This window comes from Hemitrygon akajei, chromosome 9 (assembly GCF_048418815.1).
Source record: "Hemitrygon akajei chromosome 9, sHemAka1.3, whole genome shotgun sequence".
NCBI lineage: Eukaryota > Metazoa > Chordata > Chondrichthyes > Myliobatiformes > Dasyatidae > Hemitrygon > Hemitrygon akajei.
Genome location: NC_133132.1, coordinates 24,489,647 through 24,516,154, shown reverse-complemented (window position 1 = coordinate 24,516,154; position 26,508 = coordinate 24,489,647). Strand labels below are relative to the sequence as shown.

Genomic DNA, 26,508 nt, shown 5'->3' with positions numbered 1-26,508 from the left:
CTGACTATTCAAGAACTTATCAACTTCTGCTTTAAATACACCCAATGACTTGACCTCCACAGCTGTCTGTGACAATGAATTCCACAGATTCAGTACCCTCTGACTAAAGGAATTCCTCCTCATCTCTATTCTAAATGGACATCTCTCTATTCTGAATCTGTGCCTTCTGGTCCTAGACTCCCCCATTACAGGAAACATCCTCTCAATATCCACTCTATCTAGGCCTTTCAACATTTAATAGGTTTCAACTAGATCCTTCCTCATTCTTCTAGCCATCAAACATGGCTCATACATGGCTCATTCCTGGAATCATTCTTGTGAATTTTTAGCGCCATTCATTTTTTTTTTTTTTTTTTTGACAGACCTGGGTGAGTTCACCCACGAAACAGTTCAAATCTTCTGTTCTCGTGTCTTTTCTCCACCCCCCCCCCCCCCATTACAGGGTGGCTGGGCTCCTGTCAGAGTCCGTGATCTACAGCTGCACTCAAACTACGTTCTCCGTGGACGGTGGTTCTTGCTTTTCAGAACTCCTTGAGTGGCCTGCATTTTGGGATCTCCAGGAGCGGCTTGGAAGACATGGGCCTTCGGGGTGTAGCCCTAATGATGGCCCGATTCCAAGCCGATGTGGGAGATTAGGACATCTGGCGTGACTGTCGAAGGCCTCTGCCCTTCTGCAATCTTTCTCCCAATGGTGAGCGAGAGTCTGCAGATTTGCGAGTCCAGTGGAATTTGAATTGGTGACACTGCAGACTGCAACAAGGCAACAGTAAGCTGTGGCCTCTCCTCTCGCTGTGGCAGGAACGATATCTCTCTCTCTCTCTCTCTCCCTTGTTAGTAGAAGAGAGGGCCTGTTGGGAAGTGATGGGAGGGACAGTGAGTTTTGATGGACTATAGATCATGGTCTCTGGGGGCTTGCTATTACTTGCATGGTGGGTGGCGGGGGGGCTGATGCTTTTTGCTGTAACAAGTGGGGGAGGGGAGGGTTGATGTTTGCTGCAACCTGTGCATGGAATGGGGAATGGGGTTTTGGGGTTCTAATGTTTTTCTGTCATTCATTATGTCTTTTCTCCCCTCTTTCATGGATATCTGCAAAGGTAGGGATTTCAGGCTGTATACTGTATAAATTATCTGACATTAAATTGAACCTCCTCTGGTTCTTCTCAATGCCAGCGTATTTTTTTTAAAATAAAGGGGCCCAAACCTGTTCACAATATTCTAACTGTTGTCTCACCAATGTCTTATAAAGCCTCAGCATTACATCCTTGCATTTACATTCAAGTCCTCTCGTAATGAATACTTACATTGCATTTGCATTCATTACCAGAGGACTAGAATGTCAAGGCAAGGGTGTAATGTTGAGGCTTTTTAAGAGCCGACTCAACCCACAAGTTAACCTTTATGGAATCCTGCACATTTACACCTTTATTTCTTCTACCACAATGCACCATAATACACCCCTACACATATTCTATTTGCTACCTTTTTGCCTATTCACCTTCTGCAGACTTCCTGCTTCCTCAACACTATCTGCCCTTCCACCTATCTTCATATCGTCCAAAAACTTAGGCACAAAGCTATTAATTCCATCATCCAAATTGTTGATGTACAACATGAAAAGAAGCATTCCCAAACTAGAAGCCTGAGGAACAGCACCAGTCTCTGCAGCCAACCAGAAAAGGCCCCCTTTATTCCCACCCTGATCAGCCATGATCGAATGGCAAAGCAGACTAGATAGGCTCCTATATCTTATGGACTTCCAAATCTGAATATAAATGGATGCCACACAATCCATGGAGAAACTCAGTAGGTCAGGAAACATTGGATGAGCTGCTGTGTTCCTCTAGCAAACGGTTTTTAACTCCAAACGCTGCCACCTGCACTCCCCGCTCCTGTCAAGGGGACACTCTGAACAAACTAGCATTGCTCCCTTCAAGAAAACATTATTTTATTTATCAATACGGTGTTTAACAGTCCCTTCCAGCCCAATGAGCTGCACTGCCCAGCAACCCTCCGATATAACCCTTGCCTAACAGCACAATTTACAATGACCAATTCATCTATTAACCAGTAAGTCTTTGGAGTGTGGGAGGAAACCCATGCAGTCACAGGAAGGATGTAGAAACTTCTTAGACTGCAGTGGAATTGAATTCCAAACTCCAATGCTCTGAGCTGTAACATTGCAGGGGAATCTGACTGAGGAACAACAGTAAGGAGAGGGTAGACAGAAGCTTCCAACTGGTGGATACGTCAAGAATCAGCAATACGGAATGAAAGTAATTGTCCAAAGACCTAAGCAACAAGTTTTTATTAATACAGGAAGTGGTATGGTGTTGGAATGCTTTACCAGGCACAAGCAGATCAATCATCACAAACCCACACTCCTTTGTTTGGCCAAGCCTTTAAGAAAGCCCAGATTGTTTGAGAGTGGGTTAATCTCAGAGACAGCCTGACCTGTGTTTGCATGCCTGGGTGTGTATAAGGTGGTGGTGGTCATCATCGTTGCTGTTCTGTTGAACATTATGCGCATGTTATGTTGCTGCTGGAATGTGTGGTGATACTTGATTGTGTTAGTTGTTAATGCAAATGACACACTTCACTGTAAGTTTTGATATACATGTGATAAGTAAATCTGAATCTGGATGTGGTACTGTGCTGGTTATGGTCCAGCTCTCTTGCGGTCAAACCAATCAGACTTTTGAGAGGAAGACAAAGAACTATAGATGCTGGAATCTGGAGCGAGAAGCAAACTGCTGGAGGAACTTGCTAATGTCTAGGTCAAGGGGTCCTCTGCCACCCTATTGACACAATGGGACAAATGGCTTCTTCCACTGCTGCAAGTTTCTCATTCAAAGACCAAAGCTCTGATATATTTACTGGAAATAAAAACATAGGTGCTCACTACATATTTAGTAGTAAACCTCAGGGTTCAGTAACTATGGTGTAATACAGCACAGAAACAGGCCCTTCATCCCAACCGGTCCACACTGACCAAGCACCCATATACATTAATCCTACACTGACCCCATTTAATTCCTCAACACTTCCATCCACCCTCTCCAGTTTCTCCCACTCATCTACATAATAGGATCAATTTATAGAGGCCAATTAATCTACCAACCTGCACATCTTTGACGTGGAGGAAACTGGAACACGCATGGAAAACCAAAAGTATATACAAATACCTCAGAAAACACCAGAAGCTGGGATCAAACCAGAGACTGACTGGACTTTGCTTTATATTAGTCTTAGTGTTTACCATATCTATACCCCTCACTTTCCCCCTCATTTTCCTATGCTTCAGGGAATAAAGACCTAATTTACTCAACCTTTCCTCAAACTCAGGTCCTCAAGTGCCAACAACATCTTTGTAAATCTGTGACACTCTTTCAATCTTATTGATATCTTTCCCGTAGGTAAGTGAACAGAACAGACCCTGAATACACAGACTGCTTTAATTGGATTTGTGATGCAGGAATAGTAACTACTGACAACAACTGCTACATTATGTCAAAATTTAAAGCAATAGACTCAACCCCCACCTTAATCACCCCAACGTTATCTGGGACACCACACCCCACCCAATACTTCCAGCTGTGGTAACTCTAAGGCCGGGTTTAAAATCAGGGAAGAAACGTGTTGCATACCTGTCGATGTCAGACTCTGGCAGGAGATTATAGCAGCCTTCAGTGTAATCGTTCTGCAAGCTCTGCCGATCAGGAAAGTAGTCTGTAGTGAGTGGCAAGCAGGCAGGGGTGGTGAGAGACTTCCAGTCCACTCCCACTGTGCAACAGAAACTAGGCACTACAGGAGGAGCAGACAGCATCAGAACTTCAGCGCGTCAGAAAACCATTGGGACACCAAATTCCAGCAGAGAAGGAACAGGTGTGGGGGGGTGGAAGATAAAGCCATCGATTGAACAGCAAGGAAGAGTGAAAAGAGAAAAATAAAAATTAGCTGTTAAAAATTATTCTGGTATTCAAATTTAACATGCACTTATTTATAATTGGACAAAATTTGACAGCAATATCACAACACGAAGTGAACACATTAGTAACTGTTAAACACACAAATTAAATGGGTAGTTTGAAAAACAAAGGATGGGATCATTTGCTTGTTGATTTTATTTTTTATCTATTAAATATTAGCAGGATTGGAGTCACTAGGATCAGTGAAGTTTCACAGTACAAGGTATATTAAACACACACAATACAGGCCATGGAGCTGAATCACATACCATGCCACTAAGTCTCAGAGAAGGATCACACAGACAAAGAAAAAAAGAGCAGAAATCAAAAATGGGAAGTAAAATGAAACAGGCACGAGATCCAGTAATGTCTAATACTAATGGTGGCAAATACCTCCCACTGCAACGGGAGCCACTTCGAAGCCTGTCTTGTTCGTTCCTATCCAAGTGGCTCCCTAACTGCAGCAGAGGTACAAATGTTTACTGTTATACTGCTACTTACATTATAAATACAAACATACATGCTGCACATATATATGCGCACATTTTATTCCACATCCATAATTCAACTTCTAACTTTATTTTTATATATTTCCTTATTCTTTATAATTGTTGAATGTTGTTTTTTTATTATGTGTCACACTCTGGCCAAAGGACCACAGCAAATACCAAAGTAAATGTATATGCTGAATAAAGGTGATCCTTCTTGGGTACCAAGTACCTGCCCTTCTCATCCCAACAAGGTGACCATTACAATATAATTTTACAAGGTGCTGCTCGAGTTATACAGCAGAAAGGTCAAGCTGTGGTCTGTACAATGTTTGATTTTGCAAATTTATAAATGCTTAGACCAAGCCCACATTATTCACTCTTTACAATTCCTTTCCCTTTTCCTTGAGATGATCTCCCACCGGACTTCTTTGTCACAGGCATGAGTGATATTCATGTCCAGTGAGTCTGGACCAACCATGGCTGGCAAAGCACTTCAAAAATCTACCTAGAACTTGTTTAAAAAAAGGTGAGAGGATAAATCCAGTGATCACCAACTAGTTTAAACTTAATGGTGATAAAATTCTAGATAATGGGGACAGAATTAGCAGCTACTCAGACTAGTTTGAACTGATTGAGAAATGGAGTGATGGAGTGCAGGGCAAATCATGTCCAGCTAACCTGAGAGGACTTTCTAACAGATTAAACAGTAAGGGTTAAGGGGAACTGGGATGTGCAATACATAAATTTCCAATAGACATTCAATGTGTCCCATAATAAATTTGCAATTAAGAAAATGGTCTATGGGAAAAGCAAGGAATGGACTTTCAGTCATCAAGGAAATCAATAATGCTGATCTCCTTCCCACACATCCTCTCATCTACAGGCAACAAACACCCACAACCCACCCATTACAGTCAGGCTAGAGCAGACTCTGGGAGTGAGATCTGGCATCACTAGAGCTATAGGTCATGCAGCACAGAAACGCTCCATCGGCTTGCCTCATTCAACCTGGTCAAGATGCCCGTTTATGCTAATCATATTTTCCTCTGATTAACCCATATCCTCCAAACCTTTCCTATCTATATAGCTGCCTAAATGCTTTCTACATGTAGTTGATAAACCTGCCTCAACCACTTCCCTGGCTGTTCATTTCATATAGACGCCACTGTCTGGATGAAAGGTGCCACTCAGGTTTCAAGTAAATAGCTCCCCTCTCACCTTAAACCAATTACCTCTTGTTCTTGATTCTCCAGCCCTATAACTATACCTTCCTCTAACAGTTCCTGCAGCTTGTTTCACCTACCCTGTGTGGACAAGTTGTCTCTCAGATTTGCTTTAAATTTTTCCTTTCTCACCTTGAATCTGTGCCTTTAGTTTTAGACACTCCACTCTGGAAGAAATAAAGACTATCTGCCTAGTCTAAGGTTGTCATAATTTTATAAAACTCTATAAGGTTTTCTGCTCTGTTGTTTGACTGCTGTTGTTGTTTTGTCGCTGTATTTTATTTTGTTGTGCTCTATGTTGTTCTGCCAAGCAATGTGGCTATGTTGTGTTGGTGCTGGAATGTGTGGTGACACTTCCGGGCTGCTCCCACCATATGCTTAGGTGTATTGCCACATTTCCCTGTATGTTTTGATGTACCTGTGATAAATAAACATGAATCTTGAATCTCTTGAAGGTCGTTCCTCAACCTCTTACATTCCAGTAAGAATAAGCCTGGCATATCCAATCCCTTCTGATAACTAGCAACCCCAATCCAAACAATATTTTAGTGAATCTTTACACGTTCCCTACTACCACCACATCCTTCCTGTGTCAGACCAGCAGAGGATCTTGTCATGACAAATGTGCATTGTCAGAGCAATTAAGTGGCAAGAGAAGGTGAATAATTCCTTATGATGTTAGGAAACTATGCAATGCTTCATACATAGCATTGCCTTCTGTACAGCACTCCAGCTGAGCCCATATCATGACTATATCATGAGACAAATCATGAGACCATATCATGAGACAAAGTTTGCTCAATCAAACAGAATGTCCATGTTTTGCTAAAGCATGCACCCACTGCCCCCTCAGACAAAGCGGCAGAACAGTGACAGCACAGACACACCTCACAAGCAGGGACACAATTGGAACAAGACAACTGCACTGTACCAATTACTTTACATGAAACAGAGTTTTTTCACCAAAATATAAAACAAGGAAATACTGAAAACACTCAGCGGGTTGTGGGAAAGAAACTGACATACCATTACAAGTTAGAATTATTGATCCAAGTGGTAACGCTGCTTCCCTTCACACCTATTTCGTGTTTCCAGTATTTTCTGGATTTATTTTAGACTTCCAGCATCTGTAGTTTCTATCTGATGCTTCACTTACACAAATATCAGGTCAGTGAAAAGACAACTTTTATTCTCCAGGATGAAGCAAATAGGCACACAGTGGGGCTAGGGAAAAGGGCTATTGTGTTAACGCACGCTGTTCCGACCCATGTATCACAGTGTTAACGCACGCTGTTCCAACCCATGTATCACAGTGTTAACGCACGCTGTTCCTACCCATGTATCACAGTGTTAATGCACACTGTTCCCACACGCATACCATAGTGCTATGCACACTGTTCCAACCCGTGTATCATAGTGCAATACACACTGTTCCAACCCGTGTACCACAGTGTTAGTACACACTGTTCTGATCTGTGTATTACAGTGTTAATGCACACAGTCCTGACCCATGTACCAGCGTTAATGCACTGTTCTGAGCCGTATATCGCAGCATTAAAGCACGCTGTTCCCACCCTTGTACCATAGTGTTAACATTACAGCACTGATAACAGGCCTTTTGGCCCTTCTTAGCTGTGCCGAACCATTTTTCTGCCTAGTCCCACTGACCTGTACCTGGCCCATATCCCTCCATACACCTCTTATCCATTTACCTGTCCAAGTTTTTCTTAAATGTTAAAAGTGAGCCCACTTTTACCACTTCATCTGGCAGCTCATTCCACACTCCCACTACTCTCTGTGTGAAGAAGCCCCACACTAATGTTCCCTTTAAACTTTTCCCTTTTCACCCTTAACCCATGTCCTCTGTTTTTTTTTCTCCCCTAGCCTCAGTGGAAAAAGCCTACTTGCATTCACTCTATCTATCCCCATCATAATTTTATACACCTCTATCAAATCTCCCCTCATTCTTCTACGCTCCAGGGAATAAAGTCCTAACCTATTCAACCTTTCTCTGTAACTCAGTTTCTCAAGTCCCAGCAACATCCTTGTAAACCTTCTCTGCACTCTTTCAACCTTATTGTAAATAGGTGACCAAAACTGCATACAATTCTCCAAATTCAGCCTCACCAATGTCTTATACAACCTCACCATAATATTCCAACTCTTATACTCAATACTTTGGTTTATAAAGGCCAATGTACCAAAAGCTCTCTTTACGACCCTATCTATCTGTGATGACACTTTTAGGGAATTTTGTATCTGTATTCCCAGATCCCTCAGTGCTACTGCACTCCTCAGTGTCCTACCATTTACCTTGCATTTTCTACCTTGGTTTGTCCTTCCAAAGTGCAATACCTCACACTTGTCTGCATTAAATTCCATCTGCCATTTGTCAGCCGATTTTTCCAGCTGGTCCAAATCCCTCTGCAAGCTTTGAAAATCTTCCTCACTGTCCACTACACCTCCAATCTTTGTATTGGAGTTGTTACAGTGTTACTTTGTAACGCACGCTGTTCTGACCTGTGTACCATTGTTAACGCACATAGTCCTGACCCGTGTACCAGCATTAATGCACACAGTAATGACCCGTGTACCAGTGTTAATGAACTCTGCCCTGACCCGTGTACCAGCATTAATTAACTCTGTCCTGACCTCTTTACCACAGTGTTATCACACACGGTTCCGACCCCTATACAACAGTGTTAATACACACTGTTCCGGCCCATGTACCACAGTGTTAATGCATGCCGTTCTGACCTATTTAATACAATATTAATACAAGCTGTTCTGTTCTGTGTGGCTAGGGATAGGGGTTAATGAGCAGAAATATCTCCATCTGCAATGGCTTGCTTATCGAGTAGATCTGAGGCCTTAGGAGACTGCAGATGAGAAGGGAATTGGTGGATGATTGCATGAGGGTGGAAGTAGTTGTGACTTTATTGAAGACCAGAGCAGGTTGAGGCAATATGCTCGCTCCTGTTTCTGTCTTTCATGTTCTGCCACTGTGCAGGGAGGAGGGAGGGAGGAGGGAATAGACTGAGAAATGAAAAACGCAGCTACTTTGGCCTTGGTTTGGCTGGTAATTGTAAAACAGGAGGGGATCGAACTGAAAATGTGAAAATAAATGCATAATATCCACAAACATAGACAAAATCTGACATTGGCCTGATTTGGGGCAATTTTACATCTACTAGCTCTTGCTGCCATTTCTTTTCCTTCCCTCCCCCCCCCCCCCCCCCCCCAGATTCCCATCATTTCCCACTTGTGCCCTTTACATACGGCTCTGTCTTATTCCTGACTCACTTGGATCACGGCCAGTTGAGGAGTTCTCTTGGGATGACACCTGGTTCAGAGGGGTTCCTGCAACAAGAACAGTGACTTTGTGATAAGCCATTTTTCCGATGAAAGTTGCTGCATTTTCAGGCATCAGCAAGAAGTATAATAAAGTGCAAGAACCTCAGCAAGGAAGCATTTTTTGGTCATCAGACACCTGGACAAAGCAACCATACAAAGACTAGATACCTTGCACAAACCTTTACCTTCCATTACACACATCACTTTTTACCACATTTATTTGTTTTTAACTACCTCGATGAACAAATGTATGACATTGCCTGGATGGCACCCAAATTGGAGTTATTTTTACTACACGAGATTCAAAAGCTTACAAAGGGTTCAGACAGCTAGGTAATGTGTGAGATCTAGAAGATTATAAGGCTAACAGGAAGGAGCTTAAGAAGGAAATTAGGAGAGCCAGAAGGGGCAATGACAAGGCCTTGGTGGGAAGGATTAAGGAAAACCCCAAGGCATTCTACAAGTATGTGAAGGAGCAGGAGAATAAGACGTGAAAAAATAGGACCTATCAAATGTGACAGTGGGAAAGGGTGTATGAAACCAGAGGAAATAGCAGAAGTAGTTAATGAATACTTTACTTCAGTATTCACTATGGAAAAGGCTCTTGGCGATAATAGTGACAACTTGCAGCAGATTGAAAAGCTTGAGCATGTAGTTATTAAGAAAGAGGATGTGCTGGAGCTTTTGGAAAGCATCAAGTTGAATAAGTTGCCGGGTCCAGATGAGATGTACCCTAGGCTAATGTGGAAGACGAGGGAGGCATTTGCTGAGCCACTGGCGATGATCTTTGCATCATCAATAGGGACGGGAGAGGTTCCAGAATATTGGAGGGTTGCGGATGTTGTTCCCTTATTCAAGAAAGGGAGTAGAGATGGACCAGGAAATTATAGACCAGTGAGTCTTACCTAGGTGGTTGGTAAGTTGATGGAGAAGATTCTGAGAGGCAGGATTTATGAACATTTGGAGAGGTATAATATGATTAGGAATAGTCAGCATGGCTTTGTCAAGGGCAGGTCATGCCTTAAGAGCCTGATTGAATTTTTTGAGGATGTGACTAAACATATCGATGAAGGAAGTGCAGTAGATGTAGTGTATATGGATTTCAGCAAGGCATTTGATAAGGTACCCCATACAAGGCTAACTGAGAAAGTAAGGAGGCATGGGATCCAAGGGGACATTGCTTTGTGGATCCAGAACTGGCTTGCCCACAGAAGGCAAAGAGTGGTTGTAGACAGGTCATATTCTGCATGGAGGTCAGTCACCAGTGGTGTGCCTCAGGGATCTGTTCTGGAACCCTTACCCTTTGTGATTTTTATAAATGACCTGGATGAGGAAGTGGAGGGATGGGTTAGTAAATTTGCTGATGACACTGTAAGGTTGGAGGCGTTGTGGGTAGTATGGAGGGCTGTCAGAGGTTACAGCAGGACATTGATAGGATGCAAAACTGGGCTGAGAAGTGGCAGATGGCATTCAACCCAGATTAAGTGTGAAGTGGTTCATTTTGGTAGGTCAAATATGATGGCAGAATATAGAATTAATGGTAAGACTTGGCAATGTGGAGGATCAGAGGGATCTTGGGGTCCGAGTCCATAGGACGCTCAAAGCAGCTGCGCAGGTTGACTCTGTGGTTAAGAAGGCATACAGTGTATTGGCCTTCATCAATCGTGGAATTGAATTTAGGAGCCGAGAGGTAATGTTGCAGCTATATAGGACCCTGGTCAGGCCCCACTTGGAGTACTGTGCTCAGTTCTGGTCGCCTCACTACAGGAAGGATGTGGAAGCCATAGAAAGGGTGCAGTGGAGATTTACAAGGATGTTGCCTGGATTCAGGAGCATGCCTTATGAGGATAGGTTGAGTGAACTCGGCCTTTTCTCCTTGGAGCGATGGAGGATGAGAGGTGACCTGATAGAGGTGTATAAGATGTTGAGAGGCATTGATCGTGTGGATAGTCAGAGGCTTTTTCCCAGGGCTGAAATGGTAGCCACAAGAGGACACAGGTTTAAGGTGCTAGGGAGCAGGTACAGAGGAGATGTCAGGGGTAAGTTTTTTACTCAGAGAGTGGTGAGTGCACTTTGGCTACTGGCAAAGGTGGTGGAGGCGGATACGATAGGGTCTCTTAAGAAACTTTTGGATAGGTACACAGAGCTTAGAAAATAGAGGGCTATAGGTAAGCCTAGTAAGGCTGTAGGTTTTCTATGTTTTTATGACAATAATAAACCAATATTCTGACCCATGGACTACAGTGTTAACGTACACTGATCCAACCCGTGTACCACAGTGTTAACGCACACTGTTCTGACCCGTGTACCACAGTGTTAACGCACACTGTTCCGACCCGTGTACCACTGTGTGATACACACTGATCCATCCCGTGTACCACAGTGTTAACGCACACTGAACCGACCCGTGTACCAATGTTAACGCACACTGATCCAACCCGTGTACCACTGTGTGATGCACACTGTTCCGACCCGTGTACCACAGTGTTAACGCACACTGATCTGACCCGTGTACCAGTGTTAATGCACACTGTTCCGACCCGTGTACAACAGTGTTAACGCACACTGTTCCGATCCGTGTACCACAGTGTTAACGCACACTGATCCGACCTGTGTACCACTCTGTGATGCACACTGATCCGACCCGTGTACCACAGTGTTAACGCACACTGATCCGACCCGTGTACCACAGTGTTAACGCACACTGTTCCGACCCGTGTACCACAGTGTTAACGCACACTGTTCCGACCCATGTACCACAGTGTTAACGCACACTGTTCCGACCCGTGTAACACTGTGTTAATGCACAGTTCCGACCCGTGTACCACAGTGTTAACGCACACTGTTCCGACCCGTGTACCACAGTGTTAACGCACACTGTTCCGACCCGTGTACCACAGTGTTAACACACACTGATCCGACCCGTGTACCACAGTGTTAACGCACACTGATCCGACCCGTGTACCACTGTGTGATGCACACTGTTCCGACCCGCGTACCACAGTGTTAACGCACACTGATCCGACCCGTGTACCACAGTGTTAACGCACACTGATCCGACCCGTGTACCACTGTGTGATGCACACTGTTCCGACCCGTGTACCACAGTGTTAACGCACACTGATCCGACCCGTGTACCACAGTGCTAACGCACACCGATCCGACCCGTGTACCATAGTGTTAACGCACACCGATCCGACCCGTGTACCACAGTGTTAATGCACAGTTCCGACCCGTGTACCACAGTGTTAACGCACACTGTTCCGACCCGTGTACCACAATGTTAACGCACACTCTTCCGACCCGTGTACAACTGTGTGATGCACACTGATCCGACCCGTGTACCACAGTGTTAACGCACACAGTTCCGACCCGTGTACCACAGTGTTAACGCACACTGATCCGACCCGTGTACCACAGTGTTAACGCACACTGATCCGACCCGTGTACCACAGTGTTAACGCACACTGTTCCGACCCGTGTACCACAGTGTTAATGCACAGTTCCGACCCGTGTACCACAGTGTTAACGCACACTGTTCCGACCCGTGTACCACAGTGTTAACACACACTGATCCGACCCGTGTACCACAGTGTTAACGCACACTGATCCGACCCGTGTACCACAGTGTTAACGCACACTGATCCGACCCGTGTACCACAGTGTTAACGCACACTCTTCCGACCCGTGTACCACAGTGTTAACGCACAGTTCTGACCCGTGTACCACAGTGTTATCACACACTGTTCCGACCCGTGTACCACAGTGTTAACGCACACTGATCCGACCCGTGTACCACAGTGTTAACGCACACTGATCCGACCCGTGTACCACTGGGAGATGCACACTGTTCCGACCCGTGTACCACAGTGTTAACGCACACTGATCCGACCCGTGTACCACAGTGCTAACGCACACTGATCCGACCCGTGTACCATAGTGTTAACGCACACTGATCCGACCCGTGTACCACAGTGTTAACGCACACTGATCTGGCCCGTGTACCACAGTGTTAATGCACAGTTCCGACCCATGTACCACAGTGTTAATGCACACTGTTCCGACCCGTGTACCACAATGTTAACGCACACTCTTCTGACCCGTGTACCACAGTGTTAACGCACACTGATCCGACCCGTGTACCACAGTGTTAACGCACACTGATCCGACCCGTGTACCACTGTGTGATGCACACTGTTCCGACCCGTGTACCACAGCGTTAACACACACTGATCCGACCCGTGTACCAGTGTTAACGCACACTGATCTGACCCGTGTACCACAGCGTTAACACACACTGATCCGACCCGTGTACCACTGTGTGATGCACTCTGATCCGACCCGTGTACCACAGTGTTAACGCACACTGATCCGACCCGTGTACCAGTGTTAATGCACACTGTTCCGACCCGTGTACCACTGTGTGATGCACACTGATCCGACCCGTGTACCACAGTGTTAATGCACAGTTCCGACCCGTGTACCACAGTGTTAACGCACACTGTTCCGACCCGTGTACCACAGTGTTAACACACACTGATCCGACCCGTGTACCACAGTGTTAACGCACACTGATCCGACCCGTGTACCACTGTGTGATGCACACTGTTCCGACCCGTGTACCACAGTGTTAACGCACACTGATCCGACCCGTGTACAACTGTGTGATGCACACTGATCCGACCCGTGTACCACAGTGTTAACGCACACTGATCCGACCCGTGTACCACAGTGTTAACGCACACTGATCCAACCCGTGTACCACTGTGTGATGCACACTGTTCCGACCCGTGTACCACAGTGTTAACGCACACTGATCCGACCCGTGTACCACAGTGCTAACGCACACTGATCCGACCCGTGTACCATAGTGTTAACGCACACTGATCCGACCCGTGTACCACAGTGTTAACGCACACTGATCCGGCCCGTGTACCACAGTGTTAATGCACAGTTCCGACCCGTGTACCACAGTGTTAACGCACACTGTTCCGACCCGTGTACCACAATGTTAACGCACACTCTTCCGACCCGTGTACAACTGTGTGATGCACACTGATCCGACCCGTGTACCACAGTGTTAACGCACACAGTTCCGACCCGTGTACCACAGTGTTAACGCACACTGATCCGACCCGTGTACCACAGTGTTAACGCACACTGATGCGACCCGTGTACCACAGTGTTAACGCACACTGTTCCGACCCGTGTACCACAGTGTTAACGCACAGTTCCGACCCGTGTACCACAGTGTTAACGCACACTGATCCGACCCGTGTACCACAGTGTTAACGCACACTGATCCGACCCGTGTACCACAGTGTTAACGCACACTCTTACGACCCGTGTACCACAGTGTTAACGCACAGTTCCGACCCGTGTACCACAGTGTTATCGCACACTGTTCCGACCCGTGTACCACAGTGTTAACGCACACTGATCCGACCCGTGTACCACAGTGTTAACGCACACTGATCCGACCCGTGTACCACTGTGTGATGCACACTGTTCCGACCCGTGTACCACAGTGTTAACGCACACTGATCCGACCCGTGTACCACAGTGCTAACGCACACTGATCCGACCCGTGTACCATAGTGTTAACGCACACTGATCCGACCCGTGTACCACAGTGTTAACGCACACTGATCTGGCCCGTGTACCACAGTGTTAATGCACAGTTCCGACCCGTGTACCACAGTGTTAACGCACACTCTTCCGACCCGTGTACAACTGTGTGATGCACACTGATCCGACCCGTGTACCACAGTGTTAACGCACACAGTTCCGACCCGTGTACCACAGTGTTAACGCACACTGATCCGACCCGTGTACCACAGTGTTAACGCACACTGTTGCGACCCGTGTACCACAGTGTTAACGCACACTGTTCCGACCCGTGTACCACAGTGTTAATGCACAGTTCCGACCCGTGTACCACAGTGTTAACGCACACTGTTCCGACCCGTGTACCACAGTGTTAACGCACACTGATCCGACCCGTGTACCACAGTGTTAACGCACACTGATCCGACCCGTGTACCACAGTGTTAACGCACACTGATCCGACCCGTGTACCACAGTGTTAACGCACACTCTTCCGACCCGTGTACCACAGTGTTAACGCACAGTTCCGACCCGTGTACCACAGTGTTATCGCACACTGTTCCGACCCGTGTACCACAGTGTTAACGCACACTGATCCGACCCGTGTACCACAGTGTTAACGCACACTGATCCGACCCGTGTACCACTGTGTGATGCACACTGTTCCGACCCGTGTACCACAGTGTTAACGCACACTGATCCGACCCGTGTACCACAGTGCTAACGCACACTGATCCGACCCGTGTACCATAGTGTTAACGCACACTGATCCGACCCGTGTACCACAGTGTTAACGCACACTGATCTGGCCCGTGTACCACAGTGTTAATGCACAGTTCCGACCCGTGTACCACAGTGTTAACGCACTCTGTTCCGACCCGTGTACCACAATGTTAACGCACACTCTTCTGACCCGTGTACCACAGTGTTAACGCACACTGATCCGACCCGTGTACCACAGTGTTAACGCACACTGATCCGACCCGTGTACCACAGCGTTAACACACACTGATCCGACCCGTGTACCACTGTGTGATGCACTCTGCTCTGGCATGTATAACAGGCTAGTTTTAACAGACAACTAGTCACGTTTGTAGTCTGAGTTGAACATCACAATATCAACTGATGATGAAATAAAGAAAAGAGTTTGCTAATGAATCAGAGTGACAAAAGTGAGTCCCCACCTGCACTGTGACTGCTGGCCGGGCTACTGGCAAACTCATCTGCTCCTGGACCGCCGAGGAAAGACAAGTTATCGGCAGCCTGCCGGGCCGTGCTCTGCCTGGAAGCAAGAGGAAGTAGAATCACTTCAGGATAAGCAGGTGGGATGCCCAGCCATCGCACTCTCTAACACACTTCCTGCAATGGAGGAGACTGTTGGGTGAGCTGACAGTGAGTGGTACAGGCACGGTGAAAGCATGTGCACATTTTCCCAGGGAGATGCTAAATACAAAAAGCGCAGAGGTGAATGATTGAAAAGGGATGTCTGGGGCACCTTCTTCATGTGGTGCATTTTGGAATGTGCTGCCAGAAATTGTGGTTGAGATCAGCACAGCAACAATATTTAAAATTCATTTTAGTAACAATCTGGACAGGAGAGGTTCAGAGGACCACCGGACTAGCTTGCTGGGCAATACAGTCAGCTTGGATGAACTGGACCAGAGGGCCAAGGATGTCAGAGTGGACTGACCAGTGACCAGACTGTGAAAATACTTACCAATGTCCACACTGGGTTCAGCATGTTGACAACACAGCACAGAGGTACAGTGATTAGTGTCACACAACACACGAGTTCAATTCCCACCACCAGCTGTAAGGAACTTATACATTCTCCCCCTGACTGTGTGGGTTTCCCGACAGATTCCTCCCAAAGTCTAAAGATGTACAGGTCAGTAGGTTAAGAGAGGGCTGGTGGGGGTGTGTGTGGGGGGAGGGGGTAGGAAAGTGCCGGTGGGGGTGGGGGTTGTAAGAGAGCGTCAATGGGGGTGCGGGTTAAGAGAGGGCTGGTGGGGGTGGGTAAGAGAGCGCCGGTAAGGATGGGGGTGTAAGGGAGGGCCGGTGGGGGGAGAGCAGGTTGGGAAGGATTTCTCTCAGCTGTTAGTGGTTACAAGGAAGGGAAAAATATTGAATGCTGAGGACTACAAGCATATGAAGACTTGTGGGGTAGGTAGTTGAGGCGGCATACAGCAGGGAAAGGAGGTGGAGGTAGGCAAGATGGGCTGAGGGAGTGGGGAGAAAGGGTGATGTAACAGTTATAAATGACATCGTCATAGTTACTATTGAATACAGAGAGATTAGAATATAGACAGAGTACAGAGACAGAAAGAGATTGAATACAGAGAATGATTACAGACAGACAGACAGACAGATTGAATACAGACAGAGAGATTGGAAGACTGTAGCTTAAGAGGATGAAAGTGGGGCAGAACAGTATCAACAGGAAATCGAGTCATGTTGTGACTGTTTTTGTCACAGCCCTGGCTCTTGTGCAGAGCTAGTAGGGTACCACCCTGTTAAGGGTCCTGGTTGATTGTTGACATTTGAGGCAGAGGGCAGGAAAGGATCGTGAAGCCTGCACACTAGGATCTTGTGGTGTAACTAATACATCAGCAGATTGGGACCCTACAGTGTGCCTGTGGCCTCAAGTACCCACCTGCCCATGGCTTCATGGTAGGCCAGCTCCAGCAGCTCTGCTGAGGTGTGTGTGGCATCATGGGCACCACTGCCCTGAAGCTCTGCCATGTGCTGCTGAGTCTGGTGGTGGATCTGTATGGCTTCCCCCGAGGGACCTGCAAAGGGAAAATCAGTGGACTACAATCATATTCAGTTCCACCGTAGCCTGACCAACCACTTGTGGGAAAGCCATTTCTCCACAATTAACAAAAAGCTTTGGCAGAGGACATACTTCTTGAGGCAATTTGTAAAATTCCATCTTCCCCTGAACATCCCGGTGCAATTCTATACTGCCATCATAGAGAGTATCCTCACATCAGTCATTACTGTCTGGTTTGATGTAGCATCCTCTCACAATATACAAAAACTACAACAAACTGGCAGGTCAGCAGAAAAGGTCATTGGTTGCAGCCTACCATCACTGTATGTGTCCAGGACAAGGAAGTGGGCAGGAAAAGTCATTGTGGACACCACCCACCCTGCAAATTGCCTTTTCCAAAAGCTCCCTTCTGGAGTATGTTATATGACTATTAAAACAAAAACTTTACCCTATCCTAGAAGTTTCTTCTCCAGGCAGTTAATCTAAATAATCATTAGGGTTAGCCTACCCCTACCCCCTCCACCTATTACCTCTGTCACTGCACTGTAAATATTTTACCACATTTATTAATGCAGTTTACATTGTAAGTATATGCTGGCTCTTGTGTATTTATGCACATTTTATTCCAATCCGTACTTTAATCTCTAACATTATTTTTATAATTCTTTATAATTATTGAATGTCATCACTTTCTTGTTGTATGTTGTGTCCTGATGAACATACAGCAGCAAATTCCTAATACTGAACATTGTATGGTGAATAAAGTTGATCCTGGATCCTTGATCATTGAAAGGAAATCATACACACACAGAAAAATGCAGCTTTTGATTTACAAGGGTGATGTGGTGCAGTACTAGGATCGCTTGCCTCAGAGTCTGAAGTCTCCAACAATTAAAAACAGAAAATGCTGGAAAAACTCAGCAGATCAGGCAGCATCTATTGAGGGAGAAACAGTTACTGTTTCACGTCAAAGATTTTTCATTAGAACTATGATCACAGCAAAGGATGGAATGAGGTTTAGAGGGTGGTAAGCCAGTGAGTGAGGGGAGTGGAATAAAGGCACTTTAACCGTCCACCACGCTTCCCCAGCTTCTCCGTGACCGAAATAACATACTTAATCTGGTCAGGAGATTCTGCAGATGTCGGACATCTTGAGCAACACACACAAGATGCTAGAGAAACTCAGCAAGACTATCCATGGAAGAGAATAAATAGTCAATGTTTCAAGTGGACTGTTATCCTTCCATAGATGCTGCCTGACTTGCTGAGTTCCTTCAGCATTTTGTGTGTTTTCTCTCTTGGGATGGACATGAGGAGTTTCAGCAGGAGATCAAACCCTGACCTTTGATGAAAGGTCTTCAACTTGAAGTCTTTACTCAGTTTCTCTTTCCACAGATACCGCTGAATGTCAGATTTATCAGATTCCTAGAATTATTTATCACATGTGCATCCAGACATACAGTAAAATGCACCATTTGCATTAACAATCAACACACCTAAGGATGTGCTGGGGACAGCCCAACCGTGCACCACCAACAAAGCATGCACACAAGATTCAGCAGAACAAGGAGCGACAACACCAGCAAAACAAGGCCTTTTACCACCCACTCACCAACACAGACAGACTTCCAGCCTCAGAATAGGCCTCCTCCAGGCTTGTTTTTGGCCCCAGACTCTCAGACATTGGGCCTCTAACTCCAGACTTTATTCCAGGACTCATTAATCACAGGTTACTTTTTGGACTTCAACTTTCAGAGCCGCAAGGATTTCCAACCCTTGTGACCCTGGTCTTCATGACTTCTTTGGGGCTCTACCTTCAGTCTTTGACCTTCCAGACTCACTGGCTCTAGACTACAGCCTTCAACTTTGCCCTCTAGACTTCAGCAGCATCTAGATTCACTAATCACAAGTTTGACCTTCGGGCTTCAATTTCCAGATCTACAGGGAGCTTTAACCCCGGTGACCAGAGGGGGTACAGATCAACAGACTTCACAACTCAGAATCAGGTTTAGTATCACTGGCATATGTTGTGAAATTTGTTAATTTAGCAGCAGCAGTACAATAAAGTACACAATAATATAGAAGAAATGAATAAGTAAATCAATTAAAGTATATTTATGCATATTAAATAGTTAAATTAAAAAAAGTGCAAAAAGAGAAATAATAAAAGTAAGGTAGTGATCATGAGTTCAATGTCCATTCAGGAATCGGACAGTAGAGGGGGAGAAACTGTTCCTGAATCGCTGAGTGTGTGCCTTCAGGCTTCTGTACCTCCTGCCTGATGGTAACAATGAGAAGAGGGCATGCCCTGGGTGCTGGGGATCTTTAATAATGGACACTGACCTTTCTGAGGCACCACTCCTTGAAGATGTCTTGGAGGCTAGTACCCAAGATGGAGCTGACTAATTTTACAACTTTCTGTAGCTGCTTTCAATCCTGTGAAGTAATCACCACCACCACACCACCACCCCCCATACCAGACAGTGAATGCAGCCTGTCAGAATACTCTCCACAGTACATCTGTAAAAGTTTAAGTGTCTTGGGTGACAAACCAAATTTTCTAAGACTCCTAATGGAATATAGCTTCTGTCTTGCCTTCTTTATAGCTGCATCGATATGTTGAGACCAGGTTAGATCCTCAGAGATCTTGACACCCATTAACTTGAAATTGCTCACTCTCTCCACTTCTGATCCTTCTATGAGGATTGGTTCATGTTCCCGCGAACTACCCTTTCTGAAGGCCACAGTCGATTCTTTGGTCTTACTGACGTTGAGTGCAAGGTTGTTGCTGTGACACCACCCAACTAACTGATATATCTCACTCCTGTACGCCCTCTTGTCTCCATCTGACATTCTACCAACAATGGTTGTATCATCAGCAAATTTATAGATGGCATTTGAGTTATACTTAGCCACAGTCATGGGTGTAGAGAGAGTAGAGCAGTGGGCTAAGCAACATACCCCTGAGGTGCGCCAGTGTTGATTAGGAGATATTATTACCAATCTGCAAAGATTGTGGTCCTCTAGTGAGGAAGTCAAGGATTCAGTTACAGAGGGAGGCACAAAGGCTGAAGTTCTGTAACTTATCAATCAGGACTGTGGGACTGAATGTATTAAATGCTGAGCTATAGTCAACGAACAGCATCCTGACATAGGTGTTAGTAATGTCCATATGATCTAAGGCCATGTGAAGAGCCATTGAGATTGTGTCTGCCATAAACCTATTGTGGCAATCAGCAAATTGCAGTGGGTCCAGGTTCAGGTCCAGGTCCTTGCTGAGGCAAGAGTTGATTCTGGCCATGACCAACCTCTCAAAGCATTTCATTACCATAGATGACTCCAAATCGTACAGACCTCTGTCCCAGGACCGGAACTCAATAGAGATTGCTGGTCTCCTCAGCACCTGCCAACTCGACCTCTGGGACTGCTGACATTCAATTACAAAGCACACTGATCTGGACTCAATCTCCAGCACAGGCTCTTCATTTATTACCCCAACATTCTGTATCAAAACAACACTGGGGGCTAATTGGGGTAATGATTAACAAGATTTTGCAGATAGGAAATCATGTTTCTGTCTGTTTCAATGGACATTAATGATCTTGCTATATGGGTCAGTAGAAATGGGAATTTTTCTCAGTTTGTTAAAACAGAAAAAGCTGGAAGTTTTCAATGGGTCAGGCAGCATCTACAGTTCAGGTAGATTTGTTCCATTCTAATAGAAGATCATTAATCAGAAATATCAGTGCTGCTTTGCTCTCCATAGATGCTGCCTGACCTGCTGAGTTCCTCCAGCATTTTGTGTGTGCTGCTCCAAATGTCCAACATTTCTCAATCACAATAGAAGGGGGGCACTGTAATGTACGGTTAGCACAAGTGATAGGGGCCAACTCACACCACTCTCTAAAGGTAGTTCATGTGGGTTTCCTCCAAGTATTGCAGTTTCCTTCCACACACAAAGACACATGGATTATAAGTTGTGGGCAGGCTCTGTTGGCATTGGAAGCATAGAAATACTTGTGGACTGCAGCCAGCACATCCTCATACTACTTGACTATACCTCTTCCCACCCTGCCAAATGCAAAAATGCTATTCCCTATTCCCAGTTCCTCTGTCTCCGCTGCATCTACACCCAAGATGAGGCTTTCCGTTCCAGGACATCTCAAATGTCCTCTTTCTTTAGAGATTGTGGTTTCCCTTCTGCCGTCATCAATGATGCCCTCACCCGCATCTCCTCCATTTCCCGCGCTTCAGCCCTCACCCCATCCTCCCGTCACCACAACAGGGACCGAGTTTCCCTTGTCATCACCTACCACCCCACCAGCCTCCGGATCCAGCATATTATCCTCTGCAACTTCCGCCACCTTCAACAGGACCCCACCACTAAGCACATCTTTCCCTCTCTACCCCTCTCCGCTTTCCGCAGGGATCGTTCCCTCCACGGCTGCCTGGTCCACACGTCCCTCCCCACGGATCTCCCACCTGGCACTTACCCCTGCAAGCATAAGTGCTACACCTGTCCCTACACCTCCTATCTTAGCACCATTCAGGGCCTCCAACAGTCCTTCCAGGTGAGGCAACACTTCACTTGTAGGTCTGTTGGAGTCACCTATTGCATCCGGTGCTCCCAGTGCAACCTCCTCTACATTGGCGAGACCCAACGCAGATTAGGGGACCGCTTCGTTGAGCACCTCCACCCAGTTGCCACCCACTTCAACTCTGCTTCACTTTCCCACTTGGATATGTCCATACATGGCCTCCTCTACTGCCATGATGAGGCCAAACTCAGGTTGGAGGAGCAACACCTCATATACCGTCTGGGTAGTCTCCAGCCCCTTGGCATGAACATTTAATTCTCCAACTTCCGGTAATTCCCTCCCTCTCCCTTCCACCATCCCACTTTCACTCTGCCTCTTCTTCTAGCTGCCCATCACCTCTCTCATGATTCTGTCTTCTTCTACTACCCATAGTGCTTTCCCCTTACATTCCTTCTTCACCTCTCCTGCCTATCCCCTCTCTGCTTCCCCTCCCCCACCCCTTGATTTTTCCTGATTGGTTTTTCACCTGGCACCTACCAGCCTTCCCTTCCCACCCTCCCCCCACCTTCTTTATAGGGCCCCTGCCCCCTCCCTCTTCAGTCCTGACGAAGGGTCTCGGCCCGAACCGTTGACTGTTCGTTTCCACGGATGCTGCCCGACCTGCTGAGTTCCTCCAGCGTGTTGTGCGTGTTACATCCTCATACTGCGCTAGTCGTTGACACAGTGAATAAGGTATTTCACTGCATGTTTATTTTAGGGCAGCGTGATGCATAACATTGCAATTCCAGTATCCCAGGTTTAATTCTGCCACTGTCTGGAAGGAGTTTGCACATCTCCCCATTACCACGAGGTGATCCAGTTTCAAAGATTCATGGTGACACTTGCGGGCTGCCCCCTCAGACTGTGTTCATCATTAATGCAAATGACACATTTCACTGTTTTGATATTCTAATGTAGCCAATCATTCTTTAGTCTTTCTTATTTATTATAATGCAAAAGGGAGCTGACTGGCCAACTTGCTGAACAACAGTGTAACCCTGTGACTTGCTTTCTTTATCACATACCCATCAACTGCCCTTTGATTCTTATTACTTACCTTCACCCAAGAGTAATTTACAGTAGACAGATAACCTATCAAGTCTTTGGGATGGGGCAGGAAACCAGAGGTCACAGGGAAAACATGCAAGCTCCACATGGACCACACACAAGGTCAGGATTGAACAGAACATGGTACATGGCCAAGTACTGCCATGTTACTAGAATGACTGAAGCACAGAAGCAGACCTTTCGGTCCATCAGGATCATACTGATCATCGAGCACCCTTCTTCCCGCTAATGTGATTTTCCATATACTTGCAGTAACACAATTACAAGAGTCTGCTGGGTATGAATGGGAGTTGTTTTTGTCTAATCTACAATACCCATGATTACAGGCCCGCCAGCAATTGACTTATTTTACAATTTTGCTTTGCTCACTAATTGTTGCCCAACTCCATCAAATTCTTGTAGGTGAATTTAGGTAGGCATCTGAACAAGCAGAGAATGGAAAGTGGAGGGACCACGTGCAGGCAGGTGAAATTAATTTACATCGGCACCCTGGCCAACACAGCCGACTTCATTCACTGTACCATGTTCTACAACACAAACAGAGGAGACAGACCATCCAAGCTGGCAATTGCCACTAAAGATTGGAATAGGATGGAAAACGGGAGCAGAAAGAGAGGGAAGAAATGAACATGCTGGAAGTGTCCACATCCACAGATCCCTCAAAGTTGCCATGCAAGTTAAGGAGTTGGCCTTCGTTAGTCGGGGGATTGAGTTCAAGAGCTGCGAGATAATGTTGCAGCTCTATAAAACCCTGGTTAGATCACACTTAGAAAAGCAAGCTCAGTTTTGGTCATCTGTTTAAAGGAAGAATGTGGAAGCTTTAGTGAGTGTGCAGAGGAGATTTATCTGAATGTTGCCTGGACTAGATAGCATGTCTTATAAAGACGGTTAAGTGAGCTAGGGTTTTTCTCTTTGGAGCAGAGGAGGATGAGAAGCAACTTGATAAAGGTGTACAAGATGATAAGAGGCATAGATAGAGTGGATAGCCAGAGACTTCTTCCCAGGGTGAAAATAGCCAATATAAGCAGGCATAATTTTAAAGTGATTGGAGAAAGGTAAAGGGGGAAGTCAGAGATAGGCTCCTTACACAGAGATTGGTGAGTGTATGGAACACTTTGTCAGGTTGTGGCCATTATACTACGGGTATTTAAGTAGCTCTTAAATAGGCGCATGGAAAGCAGAAAAGTGCAGGGTCATATTGAAGGTAAGGTGTGTATTGTGCTGTAATGCTCTATGTTCAATGCTCAAGTCTGGCCATGTGAGTTAAGCCCTACACTTTAGCAATATGTGACCACCCTGATTACTTTGCACTAAAATGTATTTTGTTTTGTTCTAATCATGTTCTTTCTTGCATAAGTTATGTATGATTTAAGTTTTAATTTATCTTTTTCCATATAATAGTTATCTAATTCTATGTGCCTGTTATGCTGCTGTAGATGATTTTCATTGCATCTATGAAAATATGTACTTGTGCATGTGACAATAAACTCAACTTTGATTCTCTTCACTATATGATCCATGTATGGGATGAGTTCCAGTCACTGATACCTTGTATGCAGCCCACAGAGAGGGCCAGCTGGGTATCTGTCTCTGTGCATCACCTCTTCCAGCTGGTCCCACATACTGAATTTCAACTGCTGTTTTGGTCATAAACACACTGGTCTCTGCCATGTTGCACTCTTGGCATCTGAGCGGCTGGGAGAGCCACTGGGAACAGTTGGTGTGACCAGCTGCCAGCCGAGCTCACCTACCAGTGGGGAATGTATGCATCCACCGCCTCCTATTAGACGTCAGCTTCATCGGCATGCGGGAGGGAGCGAAGGGATTGATGAGCGCCCGTTGTGGGGTGTAGCCTCCTGGCCTGACATGGAGCATCGACTCGGCACTGCCCACGTGGAAGCGGCCTGGTGCACTGGAATCCCGCTGCTGCGAGTCAACCATTCTCTCCAGGACATCTACAACAGAGGCCAGAAACCGCAGAACAGTCAGGTTTCTTACATTCAATTTAACCGAACACCGTTCTTGTAAATCCACTCCCCCCTCCCCAAAGCTACACCAATTAAACAGGTACTACTCAAGGACAGCTACTATCCTGTCCCACTGCTATCAAAACAGACTTCTCACACACTAAGAGGTGAACTAGTCCATCCCCAGCTTGAGGACATCTTCATAAGGTGGTGTACCCAGCCATTAAAGACCTCCACCATCTGGGACATGCCCTCTTCATGTTACTACCATTGGGGAGGAGGTACAGAAGCCTGAAGACACAAAAACACACAGTATGATTCAGAAACAGCTTTTTTTCCTCTGCCATCAGATTTCTTCTCATTACATGATCTAATATACAGGATGCGAGGTCTAGCCAAAAGTGGGAGTGACTGCACTGCCATCTTGCACACAACCCAGACTGAAGGTCAGAAGAACATCCAACTCAGAGCAACAAAGTGAATGAAACCACCTATACTGCTATTGGACTATTTCCTTAGCTTTGCAATTTAAATTAATTTTTATGTATTGTAATAAACTGCTGCCGCAAAATGACAAATTTTAAGATCGGACTTCCGGTAAGATGGCGATTGTTTAGCTGCTCCGAACTTTTGTTCCGTTACTGTCGCTACCTTTGCACTAAATGTCTTCATTTTTTAAACCTTAGTTAGGAATTATTTCGGTATCTCTTACTTGCCTGTGAATATATCTAACTTACAATGTCTAGCAAGAGTTCTAAATCCGGGAGAAAAGAAACTATGACCCCGTCGGACGAGATGCTGGTTGCGCTTGGAAAGCTCCGAGACGAAATCTTAAAGGAATTTAAAACCGCTTTCAAACAGTTAGAAGACAAACTGGATCGGATCAACGATAAAGTGGACAAACATGCTGAACACTTATCTCGCATCGATTCGACTTCTGAAGGTTTAGAGAGTCGTGTTCGATACTTGGAGACTCTCTGTTCCAGCTTAGAGGAAAAATCTAATAAACTTCTTTCCAAAATGGTGGATCTCGAAAATCGTAGCAGACGCTGCAATATCAGAATTCTGGGATTACCAGAGGCGACTGAAAAGGGATCAACCGTGAAGATTTTCACCAAGTTTCTCTGTGAGTTATTCGGGAAAGATTTGCTTCCGAAGCCGCACGAGCTCGAACGGGCACACAGAGTTTACGTTCCCCCCGGAATTCTGGGCTCCCGCCCGCGACCAGTAGTCTTGTGTTTCCATCAATACCAGGTAAATCACAGTCTGATTGTGGAGGCACGTCGCAGAGGTTCTTTTTCTTTCCAGGATACAACCATTCGCTTTGTGGAAGATTTTGCACCCCAGACCTTAAAGATGCGCGTTGAGTTTAAAGGCGTAATGAAAGTGCTTTTTGATCGTGGTTTCAAACCTTCCCTTCGTAACCTTGCTGATCTACGAATCAAGCTTAATACCGGGAAATTCAAGTGGTTCAAATCAGCGA

The 26,508-nt window shown here is 45.8% G+C and overlaps 1 protein-coding gene across 6 annotated transcripts in view; it reads right to left on the bottom strand.

Annotated features, from left to right (window-relative positions):
- Positions 1–26,508, bottom strand: part of depdc5 (DEP domain containing 5, GATOR1 subcomplex subunit) — a 267,024-nt gene that overhangs the window by 134,318 nt on the left and 106,198 nt on the right. For 5 of the 6 annotated variants that reach the window (XR_012100187.1, XM_073055636.1, XM_073055639.1 and 2 more), the window contains exons 21-25: positions 24,810–25,013; positions 17,294–17,429; positions 15,825–15,922; positions 8,983–9,039; positions 3,645–3,828 (exon numbers count right to left, since the gene is read on the bottom strand). Coding sequence is in view for 5 of the 6 variants with exons in the window: in XM_073055636.1 (XP_072911737.1) it covers positions 3,645–3,828; positions 8,983–9,039; positions 15,825–15,922; positions 17,294–17,429; positions 24,810–25,013 (679 nt within the window). In the remaining variant the exon portion in view is untranslated. The remainder of the gene's footprint in view (positions 1–3,644; positions 3,829–8,982; positions 9,040–15,824; positions 15,923–17,293; positions 17,430–24,809; positions 25,014–26,508) is intronic. The other variant, XM_073055638.1, reaches the window with a different exon arrangement.